The sequence below is a fragment of the Salvelinus alpinus genome, chromosome 1 (assembly GCF_045679555.1).
Source record: "Salvelinus alpinus chromosome 1, SLU_Salpinus.1, whole genome shotgun sequence".
In the NCBI taxonomy this organism is placed as follows: Eukaryota; Metazoa; Chordata; class Actinopteri; order Salmoniformes; family Salmonidae; genus Salvelinus; species Salvelinus alpinus.
The window spans coordinates 108,310,129-108,322,627 of record NC_092086.1 but is presented as its reverse complement, the minus strand read 5'-3'; the positions used below and the strand labels follow the sequence as shown (position 1 = coordinate 108,322,627).

Here is a 12,499-nt window from a genome sequence, read left to right as displayed (position 1 = left end):
ACAATTATGTTTTACCCCGGCCAAACCCGGACGATGCTGGGCCAATTGTGCACCGCCCTATGGGACTCCCAATCACGGCCGGTTGTGATACAGCCTGGGATCGAACCAGAGTCTGTAGTGACACCTCTAGCACTGAGATGCAGTGCCTTAGACCGCTGCGCCACTCAGGAGCCCAAAATACCGTGAGTCCTATGAGAAAGGAGTATTAGCAATAGACAGAATAGGATCACGATTAGTCCAAAAAATGATCAAACTCATTTTAATTTTACCTTTATTTAACTAATTCAAAAAGGCACTTGCACATCTGAGCAATCTTATTTGCAGGTGCATGGCAACAATTGAACAAGATGAAGGAAAAAGGAAACTTTATTTAACTAGGCAAGTCAGTTGAGAACAAATTGTTATTTACAATGACCTAGGAACAGTGGGTTAATTGCCTTGTTCAGGGGCAGAACGACAGATTTTTACCTTGTCAGCTCCGGAATGATATCTAGCAACCTTTTGGTTACTGGCCCAATGCTCTAACCACTAGGCTACCTGCCGCTCCGGTGTAAGGCACTTCATCTCAGTGCTAGAGGCGTCACCACAGGCCCTTGTTCAAACCCAGGCTGTATCACAACCGGCCGTGATTGGGAGTCCCAAAGGGTGGCGCACATTTGGTCCAGCGTCGTCCGAGTTAGGGATTGGCTGGGGTAGGCAGTCATTGTAAATACTAATTATTTCTTAACTGACTTGCCTAGTTAAATAAAGGCTAAATAAATAGACCGCTGCGCCACCTGGGAGCCCATCATATCATTTATACACATTATTATACATGTTATTAACGTAGACTATTAATGTTCTAATATTAAGGTGTTGTGCGCCGCCTTATAGTTGGATCAGTCCACAGAGGACAGGAACTGAGCTGGCTGGTATTCATTAGGCACCAAGCAGAGTTCAAAAGACTGGAACGGGGAGGGAATACCTGAACTTTTGCAATGAGAAACGCTCATTTTCGTTGCTACACTTTCCCCTGATGAATACAACCCTGTTTTCGCTCTACTGACCGTCTGTTGATTTACAGCCCCCTTCTTTAAGTGGTGTTGTTGTACAGGGGTGGAGTTCAGGTGTATTTACAGGGCGTTTAGCACCAGTGTGCTGCCAGGGGGGCTAGAGACGGGAGAACTAGAGAACACAAAAGCACCAAGGAAGTGTGAATTCTACCCAGGCGTCAACGCTGTCTCCACAGTTCCTCTCCATCCCCTGGTTGGGGTGGGGGGTGAGGTGTGTGTTATGGGCTGTGGGGTAGACACTGGTTGACTCTCGTCTGGTGTCTGGTGTGTGGGTGCTGCGGAAATGCCTGATTGTCTTCACAACATCACATGAAATGCCTTACCTTGGAGAGGAAGGTTTACACAGGCTCTCTTTTTGGCTAGCAGATGTTTTTATTCAAAGTGACTTACAGTTGACACAGCTACATTTATTCAGTACATGTGGTGTTGCCAGCTCCATGCTTCATTCGTGTCTCTTGTGAATACCATGCCGATGTAATACAGTAGATAAATATGAACTTTTCTTTCTGTATTTCAAGGTGTGTTGGAGGGCTGGGCGTGTAAAGTCGTCCGCATGCTTCCGAAACAGTTTGGAACAGTTCTTGCATTATATTATGACTAAATTGTATGACGTTTTATTTAGTTTTGGTGTTCGTTAAGGGTTTGTGCTGTACCAAACAGCTTAGTTAGATGTCAAATTGCGCGACCTATTTTTATTTTTTATTTAACCTTTATTTAACTAGGCAAGTTAGTTAAGAATAAATTCTTATTTACAATGACGGCCTAGGAACAGTGGGTTAACTGCCTGGTTCAGGGGCAGAATGACACATTTTTACCTTGTCAGCTTGGGGATTCGATCTAGCAACCTTTTGGTTACTGGCCCAAAGCTCTAAACACTAAGCTACCTGCCGACTAAGATCTCTGCAAAAACGTCAAAATGAATGACAGATTTCTTGAGCTATCTTAGATTCATTCTGACTTTTGACGAAGTGTATATTGGCTACGGAGTCTCAAAATGGACAAACTATTGAAGCTAAGGTCTTTTAAGGGAGTATGATCGAAACACTCGTTTGGTTCGCTAGAACACTCATTGGGTTCTCGGCTAGGCGTCAGCCGAACCGAAGCATGCGGAAGCCTTAACAGTGACCAGTATCTTTATGTATTTCAAGGTGTGTAACAGTGACCAGTACCTGAAGATGCCTAGAGAAAACATGACACGCCTGCTGAAGGAGAGAGGTACGTTCCCTGTCCCTTCCTCAGACACCTTTTGGTTTCAAAGGTGAGACATTTAATTTAGAAAAGTAAATGAATGGAGTTCCTGCGGGACAAATATTTTCTATTGAGTGAGTTTTCTATTCCTCTCTGCAGGGTTCTTACAACAACAGCAGCAGGCTCCTATTCCACCGGAGGGTGAAACCTGGGACGACCCCCCTTCCCCGGCCCCATTCCTGGCCCCAGGGGCCCCCAGGTACTCCCCTCACTGTCGCTGGGCCCCTCTGTCAGACCTGGACTCCTCCACCCTCACCTTCCCTAGGGGAGCAGTGTTACAGCTGCACACCGTGCCCCCCGGCCTGCTACACAGGATACCCTTCTTCTTTATCTGCACCGGCTGTGGCAAGATCTTCTGGGAGGGCTCCCACTTCAGCAGGGTCCTGTCACAGTTTCAGGAAGTGTTGTGTATCACTGAGGATACTGAGGATACTCCGAGTTTTTCAACCCAACAGGCCCAACCCCTAACCTCTGACCGCTAATCTCTGTCCATCTTGCAGGGATCAAAATGGCCGCTGACTGAACTAGGCCTACTGTACTGATTACTGTCTTCACACACCTATTTTGGTGCTTTTCCATTTCGTCGAACTTTATCTTCCTAGTTTACTACGTCCCGTTCTACAGACTGTTATGTTATTACAATGGAATTAACACAAGTTTTGAAGCCATATGTTATTATGAGTTGAAAGACTGGTTTGTCTTTTTATGTGGGAATGGATCAGGTTATGACTGCGGTCTACTGTCTGGGAAGCTTTGTTATGACTGCGGTCTACTGTCTGGGAAGCTTTTTTACCAGTATATGTTTTATGAAGACACAGTACCAGTCAAAAGTTTAGATGCATCTACTCAAGTTTTTTTTATTTTTTTTTAAACTATTTTATACTTTGTAGAATAATAGTGAAGACATCAAAACTATGAAATAACACATATGGAATCATGTAGTAACCATAAAAATATATTTTAGATTCTTCAAAGTAGCCATCCTTTGTCTTGATAACAGCTTTGCACAATTTTGGCATTCTCTCAACCAGCTTCATGAGGAATGCTTTTCCAACAGTCTTGAAGGAGTTCCCACATATGCTGAGCACTTGTTGGCTGCTTTTCCTTCACTCTGCGGTCCAACTCATCCCAAACCATCTCAATTAGGTTGAGGTCGGGTGATTGTGGAGGCCAGGTCATCTGATGCAGCACTCCATCACTCTCCTTGGTTACTACATGATTCCATATGTGTTATTTCATAGTTTTGATGTCTTCTATTATTCTACATTGTAGAAAAGAGTTTAAAAAATCTGAAAAACCCTGGAATGAGTGGGTGTTCTAAAACTTTACTGCTACGGTATATGTTCTTCATCTTAAACTCGGTTTGATTTTAACTACTTTTCCATAAGTGACAAGGGGCTTCATACTATTCTATATTCTGTGAATGCTGTATTTTATTGTTGATTATGAAACAAGTTGTTTTATAAAAAGGTAACTCTTGTTATCACTGATGGCGTTCCGTATTTCTGTCAATTATTTATTTCATTCTTATCTTAGGATGGTGGTAGACAGGCTTCAACCAGCCTGAGATGAGGTGTAGCCAACATCTTAGTTCGTTTTCTTACTTTTCTTGAATTATTAGCATAAAGTTTTGGATGTCTATGTCTATTATGTGCTGATCTTATTGCTCTATTTCAACAGGAGGGCTGCATTGACTTTTAGGCAATCTAAAGACTATTACAAAATCACTCACCTAAGATGTCTGGAGGCACTTCTCATATTGGATGGTGATAGTGGTTTACTTGACTTCACCTCTGGGACTGGTGGTGTATCGTGACCCACCGCTCACCTCTGGGACTGGTGGTGTATCGTGACCCACTGCTCACCTCTGGGACTGGTGGTGTATCGTGACCCACCGCTCACCTCTGGGACTGGTGGTGTATCGTGACCCACCGCTCACCTCTGGGACTGGTGGTGTATCGTGACCCACCGCTCACCTCTGGGACTGGTGGTGTATCGTGACCCACCGCTCACCTCTGGGACTGGTGGTGTAACGTGACCCACCGCTCACCTCTGGGACTGGTGGTGTATCGTGACCCACCGCTCACCTCTGGGACTGGTGTTGTAACGTGACCCACCGCTCACCTCTGGGACTGGTGGTGTATCGTGACCCACCGCTCACCTCTGGGACTGGTGGTGTATCGTGACCCACCGCTCACCTCTGGGACTGGTGTTGTAGCGTGACCCACCGCTCACCTCTGGGACTGGTGGTGTAACGTGACCCACCGCTCACCTCTGGGACTGGTGGTGTATCGTGACCCACCGCTCACCTCTGGGACTGGTGGTGTATCGTGACCCACCGCTCACCTCTGGGACTGGTGGTGTAACGTGACCCACCGCTCACCTCTGGGACTGGTGGTGTAACGTGACCCACCGCTCACCTCTGGGACTGGTGGTGTAGCGTGACCCACCGCTCACCTCTGGGACTGGTGTTGTAGCGTGACCCACCGCTCACCTCTGGGACTGGTGTTGTAACGTGACCCACCGCTCACCTCTGGGACTGGTGGTGTAACGTGACCCACCGCTCACCTCTGGGACTGGTGGTGTATCGTGACCCACCGCTCACCTCTGGGACTGGTGGTGTAGCGTGACCCACCGCTCACCTCTGGGACTGGTGGTGTAACGTGACCCACCGCTCACCTCTGGGACTGGTGGTGTAGCGTGACCCACCGCTCACCTCTGGGACTGGTGGTGTATCGTGACCCACCGCTCACCTCTGGGACTGGTGGTGTATCGTGACCCACCGCTCACCTCTGGGACTGGTGGTGTATCGTGACCCACCGCTCACCTCTGGGACTGGTGTTGTAGCGTGACCCACCGCTCACCTCTGGGACTGGTGTTGTAGCGTGACCCACCGCTCACCTCTGGGACTGGTGTTGTAGCGTGACCCACCGCTCACCTCTGGGACTGGTGTTGTAGCGTGACCCACCGCTCACCTCTGGGACTGGTGGTGTAGCGTGACCCACCGCTCACCTCTGGGACTGGTGGTGTAACGTGACCCACCGCTCACCTCTGGGACTGGTGGTGTAGCGTGACCCACCGCTCACCTCTGGGACTGGTGGTGTAACGTGACCCACCGCTCACCTCTGGGACTGGTGGTGTAGCGTGACCCACCGCTCACCTCTGGGACTGGTGTTGTAACGTGACCCACCGCTCACCTCTGGGACTGGTGGTGTATCGTGACCCACCGCTCACCTCTGGGACTGGTGGTGTATCGTGACCCACCGCTCACCTCTGGGACTGGTGGTGTATCGTGACCCACCGCTCACCTCTGGGACTGGTGGTGTATCGTGACCCACCGCTCACCTCTGGGACTGGTGGTGTAACGTGACCCACCGCTCACCTCTGGGACTGGTGGTGTAACGTGACCCACCGCTCACCTCTGGGACTGGTGGTGTATCGTGACCCACCGCTCACCTCTGGGACTGGTGGTGTATCGTGACCCACCGCTCACCTCTGGGACTGGTGGTGTAGCGTGACCCACCGCTCAAGGTCACCCGGCAACTCAAACCCTACCCTGGCCCCCTTTCTGTTTCAGTCCCTGGTCAACAGAGGTGTGAGCTGCTTTATCCTCTATCCGTCCATGCTAAACAAATGAACACAAAGGACCAAACATCAAGATAATAATGGCTTTTGTTGCTTCAGTTGACGGTTACGGTACTTGGTCTTGTTTTGTAAAGTAAAAGTGCTTCTCTGTACATCAACTGTTCTTCTGTGACAGTAGTTCATCAACTGTCAGTCAGAGCAGGTTAAAGGTTAAAGCAACATAAGGAAGAACAGTAGAATACACCAGGTGCAATGTGGTTATGCATCAGCAGTTTTTCTCTTGTCAGTCACTGACAGTCACTCAATTAGCCATGTCAGCTAAGCATTTGTAAATTGGTAGTTAGTCTAGCCAGCTATCTAAACTTTTAGAAATCATGGCCGAATAGCGAACAATACCAAACCGTTTCCCAGTCCCTGCAGCTGAAAAACATCCCCACAGCATGACGCTGCCACCACCATGCTTCATTGTAGGGATGGTGCCAGGTTTCCTCCAGACGTGACGCTTGGCATTCACGCCAAAGAGTTCAATCTTGGTTTCATCAGACCAGAGAACTTGTTTCTCATGGTCTGAGAGTCTTTAGATGCCTTTTGGCAAACCCCAAGTGGCTGTCATGTGCTTCTTACTGAGGAGTGGCTTCTGTCTGGCCACTCTACCATAGAGGCCTGATTGGTGGAGTGCTGCTGAGATGGTTGTCCTTCTGGAAGGACCTCATGGCTTGGTTTTTGCTATGACATGCACTGTCAACTGTGGGACCTTATATAGACAGGTGTGTGCCTTTCCAAATCATGTCTAATCAATTGAATTTACCACAGCTGGACTCCAATCAAGTTGTAGAAACATCTCAAGGATGATCAATGAAAACAGGATGCACCTGAGCTCAATTTCAAGTCTCATAGCAAAGGGTCTGAATACTTATGTAAATAAGGTATTTCTGTTTTTTAATTTCTTCGAAATTTGCACACACAAAAAAATGTTTTCGTTTTGTCATTATGGGAAATTGTGTGTAGGTTGATGAGGAAAAACAATTATTTAATACATTTTAGAATAAGTCTGTAACGTAACAAAATGTGGGAAAAGTCAAGGGGTCTGAACACCTCCCTCTGCAACTGGATCCTGGACTACCAGATGGGCCAACCCCAGGTGGTGAGGGTGGGCAACATCACATCTGCCACGCTGACCCTTAACACAGGGGCCCCACAGGGGTGTGTGCTTAGTCCCCTCCTGTACTCCCTGTTTACCCATGACTGCGTGGCCACGCACGACTCCAACACCATTATCAAGTTCTCTGACAACAACGGTGGGAGGCCTGATCACCGGCGACGATGAGTCATCCAACAGGGAGGAGGTCAGTGACCTGGCAGTGTGGTGCTGGAGCAACAACCTCTCCCTCAATGTCAGCAAGACCAAGTAGCTGATTGTGGACTACAGGAAACAGGGGGGCGAACACACCCCTATCCACATCGATGGGACGGATGCGGAGCAGGTAGACAGCTTCAAGTTCCTCTGTGTCCAAATGACTAAAGACTTAACATGGTCCAAATACACACGAACAGTCGTGAAGAAGGCTTCACAATGGCTCTTCCCCTTCAGGAGGTTGAAAAGGTTTGGCATGGGACCTAAAATCATGAAAAGGTTTTACAGCTGTACCATTGAGACCATGTTGACTGGCTGCATCACTGCTCGGTATGACACCAGCACCGCCCTTGATCACTTGGTGCTAAAGAGGGTTGTGTGGACAACCCAGTACATCACTGGGACCGAGCTCCCTGCCATCTAGGACCTCTATACCAGGCGGTGGGAAAAGAAGGCCCGGAAAATCGTTAGAGACCCCAACCACCCAAGTCATAGACTATTTTCTCTACTGCCGCACGGCAAGAGGTACCGGTGAATCAAGTCTGACACCAACAGGCTCTTGTACAGCTTCTACCGCCAAGCAATACGACTGATAAATAGCTACACTGACTGAGTTTACCTTGTATCTTTATTGACCTCTATTTCAATTGTTGCACTGTCTCTGCACACTCACAGGGCCATACACACAATCACACACACTGTCTCTGCACACTCACAGGGCCCTACACACACTGACACTCCAACACACAAACACTCACTCCATAATTTGCTGACACACACATAATATGAACATACATTTATATGACTCTACACACTCTACACACTCACATACAAGCTGCTTATATCCTGTTGCCTAGTCCCCTTACCTCCATCACTTCAGTATCCCTGCACATTGTAAATATGGTATTGGAACTGACTTTAAAAATATATTTCCTGTATATAGTATGCTTACTTACTTTATTGTGTATTTAATATTTATTTGAATTTATTTTTTCTAGTAATACATTATTATTGATTATTGCATTGTTGGGTTTTGAGATTGCAAGAAAGGCATTTCACTGTACTTGTGCATGTGACATTAAAACTTGAAACTATTTGCTTGGCAATTTGCCCGAAAAATGTGGTCTCTCTGTATTGCTGGGGGATCCTCCGTCTGTAGAGAGAGAAAAAAATATTTAGGTCAATTCGCGTTTTGTTGCAAGGGAAAGAAGACTGGATAATCTATCATCTAAAACGGAAGTGCATGGTGCGTTCTCATGGTTTCCCCGAAGTGTTCTGTGCTCCATTTAGTCTACGTCTAACTTTGAAGGTATAATTTTGTTTAAACATGTTTCAATGAACCCTGAATAGTAGGTTAGTATTTTAAGTATTTAGCACCACTATTTTTTTCTCCAGCCCTCCTGAAATAAAGTGCCCCGCCTGGCAGTCCCTGTCTGGTTGCAGGGTCTATCTATCCCTGGCCGCGCTGCGTATAGAAGCTGCCTGCTCGCAGTTTTTTGCTGCACTGTTATTTGATCCTCGCTCTTTCTTTGCTGGGAAGAAAAACTCGCCTCTTTCCCACGCTCCTTAAACACGTGGTGCTGTAATGAATTTGATTCTGAAGCCCCTCCCTCCATTGAAACGTCACAGCCCGCTCCACAGAATCCCTGTGCTCTGAGTCAGTGGCGGTTAGGGGCTCCTCCCGTCCTGTCTGTTCTGTCGACCCGGCGCCAAACCTTACATGACGGCCTACATGACATTACTCTTCAGTTTGTACACATAATATCAAGTCACGCTTGTGTTTTCTCTTCCGTCGATTATTTAAAAAAAAAAATGGTATTGTTTATCAGAAATAGAAATAGGATAGATCTGGTATTTATTTCACATAGCTTATTATATACCATTCAGTAACTGTCCATTTAGAAGTTTGAAAAGTAGGATACGCTACTAGTCTAATGTTGTTTTGACTGCTACGAATCGATACCCTCTTGAAATTATGGAGGTCCTCCAAATATGGGAGATTACCGTTGCGCTACAAGCACCAACACATTTGTCACATTCCTCTCACATTTTTGTTTATTGGTCATCCTATGGAGACCACTGATTCTACTTTGCGTACGGATTGCGCATGGATTTGGGTAGGGTAAAATGCTAAATTTGGAATGATGGTGTGAGTTAAAATGACAAAGATTCCACTCCAGTAGATATCATGTAGACTACTAATAGAACGAATAGTTATATACCTGTCAAAGCATTTTAGAGACAATGTTAGAGTACTCGTTTTTTGGCATCACGATGAAAACATTAATTTGCTTATTTAATCCAAAGATTAATTATTGTTTGAGTGCTTTCGTTTGCTCCATATACAGAAAACCCAGTTTTTTAAATGACATACACAACATATCTTTGCTGTCTTCACAAAGGGGCGTAATTACATCCACATGTTATTAAAGGTACATTTTGGTTGTATAGAGCAAATGTTTCAAGAGTCTGAATAAGAATACCATTTGGATAAAGCCACAGAAACGAGCGTGGGGGAAAAAATCAGAATAAGACCAGTACGTTACGTCAGGCACTCTGTCCAGACACCTTCCTTTGGCCAAAGGCTCCTGCAGGGTTCTGTGCAAATGTTTTCCAACTGGCCTGACACAGCTTTTTGATAAGTGGACAGATGTTCCTGAGATGTTTAGGATCTCTGCTGGCTAGTTTGGGGAGCTCTATGACTGTGGGCTATGGTTTAGTATTGTCTAAAGATGCCTATATATGACATTAAATAATAATAAAATAGTCCTACACATCACAGACACTGCAAAGTATGATACATTTTCCAAAAGGAGTATGAAAAGGTTACTATTATAAGGAGTATGTCAAGGTTACTATTATAAGGAGTATGTCAAGGTTACTATTTTTGCCTGTTTTTGCCTTGTATCCGCTTCACATACTTATTGATATGTGATTTCAAAATGCACTTGGTTTCTCTCAGCTATGGTACAAATAAACGGAAACGTGTGCAGACTGATTAACACACACACACACACACACACACACCAGTAAATACCACGTAGGTGTATGATGAAACCATTCAACTGTGGCTTTTCCGTTATGTGAAGTTGTCAGCTGAATTGTTTTCCTATTACATACATCATAGATTTACTAACATAGCCAGCAAAGTTATGAGTTTGTTTTGTTATTATTTGTAGGCTACTATGTGCATTTACCTTTGTGGTGAGCTAAAGTAGTCCTGTGTATCGGATGTATAGGCCTATGTTATTAATCAACAGACTGAGTCATCGCATACGTGCACCAAATGTACATTGGAGTGTACAGTGGAGTGTGTGGGAACCTGAGGACAAACGGAAACTGCTTAACTATGAAAAGACGAGGTGGTTAAAGTATCATACATCGGTATATAGATAGGACTCCCAGGCTAGTGAAGCCTATACCAAACGGAGCAAAAGGTTCAATTTACCTTGTGTGGTTTCCAGGCAAGCAACAATTTACAATCGCAGCCGTCCGGTTCCCACGGTAGCTATGCTGCGGCTGAACTAGGCTGATGCGTGCCATTCTATGCGCAACGTCACCTCTTTTCACTTGCATAAGGAAGTCGCACATGCTTTTGTTATTTGAAGTTCTATTGCTTCTTGTCACTTTAAAACAACTGGAATGTCCGCAGATGACATGTAGTTGGATTGTAACCGCCAGAGAGGTGTCTCTTCTCTTGGCGTTGTTATATGGCGGGAGGCTATACCACTAGACTTGGGCTCGAGTTGTTTTATAGAAGTTTAAGGGGCCATTTGTTTTTCTCTGTCCAATGTATACATGGTTATTGCCAAAAGAGCTAGATGTGTGAGCAGACAAGTAAATAAACCAAATATGTTTATTTCCTAAAGTAGGCTCATGCGTATTTTGTCACCCTCTTTTATATAAGATTAGGATATACATTATCTGTTTGTGTGAAATGTATAAACCTAACAAAGTTTTAGTTTTGAGTATTTTAGAGTCGTTAGTCTATGGAAGAAGCGTATGTTACCTATATTTGGCCACATGTTATGTGTACAGTATCAGATCTCTAGCGATCGGCAATAGCACACACAGTATTTTAGTCTACACCAATGGTGACAATCCCTTACTGCTTTTTATGCAATTTCATTGTTTCAGAAGGAGTTGGACATCGTTTTTGACATACAGTAAGTAGCAAACCACAACTCGGCTTTGCTAGTTTGTAGCTTTTAACGCCGTCTGAGCCCGAATTAACACCATGGCACGAAATACGACGCATAACAGGCCCTTTACAGTACAGTATTACTCCTTTGCTTTTTACATTTAAAAAATATATATAAATATATATATGCTTGTGTGGTTGCACTATTCGTCCGTCGAAATACAACTTCAGATCCGAATAGTTTTGCAACATGCGTTATGGCTCCATGCGCAATACTCTCGTTAATCCCTTGGATCCGCTGCTCTCCTAAACAACATTATATTGCTTTTCTCTGTATTTTTTCACTTTGTCGTTTATGACTCCTTCAACACCATCCTCCCTTGAGTCACGTCTCTCACGCGAGGGAGTAAAATTGTCAATTTTATAGTTGTTTTATTTTATAGATGCCATTTGTTTCCACGAGACCACGCCTTACTCTAAGGTTTCACACTTGTGGACCCTGCCCAAACCGACCCAGTAGCCAATTACCTCGCTCCGTTTCCGCCCATTTCACAAGAGTTGATTCTATGGAATACCATTGTCATGCAAATAAAGGACGCGTAAAATATCCCCCTCGCGCGCACTGCAGAGCAGAGACTCACTGGGATCGCACGAAGGACGCGAAGCACGGGGCACGCGGGGGAATTTCATACTACGTCGTCGCCAGGACCCGTCCAATTGTCACAGGCAAGTAGTACCCACATGTTTTCTATTTTAATCATAACATAATATTTATCGGGAATTGTATCTCAACCGTATTCTTTAAAGTGTGCATAAAAGTGTTTTTGATGTAGAAGTTGGAATGTAACCGTTGGGGAGTATTGTTCAGTGCACTGACGTGGACCCTACCTGTCTCACACAGCCCTCCTTGCCAGACGAACTGCGGCGGCTCCAGGATCCTGCAGGCAAGAGGGTAAAATCACAAGAAGAACCAACCTGCCCAGATTCAACTGCATTTTATTCACCTTGTTTGGAGATAACGATACCGTGGCCGTTCATACAGAATACCTGTCGCTCTGCTCCATCTCTGCAATATAGCATATACTACCTGTTGCTGCTAGTAACAACGGAGGAGAAGAG

At 45.4% G+C, this 12,499-nt stretch overlaps 1 protein-coding gene and 1 long non-coding RNA gene across 4 annotated transcripts in view; one reads left to right on the top strand and one right to left on the bottom strand.

Moving 5' to 3' along the window:
• The window catches only part of exd3 (exonuclease 3'-5' domain containing 3), a 64,188-nt gene extending 60,393 nt beyond the window's left edge, over positions 1-3,795 (top strand). For all 3 annotated transcript variants that reach the window (XM_071340252.1, XM_071340241.1, XM_071340232.1), the window contains exons 20-21: positions 2,201-2,267; positions 2,400-3,795. In XM_071340252.1, coding sequence (XP_071196353.1) covers positions 2,201-2,267; positions 2,400-2,782 — 450 coding nt within the window. In that variant the 3' untranslated portion in view covers positions 2,783-3,795. The remainder of the gene's footprint in view (positions 1-2,200; positions 2,268-2,399) is intronic.
• LOC139538338 (uncharacterized) overlaps positions 1-10,827 on the bottom strand; it is a 38,384-nt gene extending 27,557 nt beyond the window's left edge. The window contains exon 1 of the long non-coding RNA XR_011667711.1: positions 10,688-10,827. This is a non-coding gene — a long non-coding RNA (uncharacterized lncRNA). The remainder of the gene's footprint in view (positions 1-10,687) is intronic.
• Positions 10,828-12,499: the final 1,672 nt, after the last annotated feature.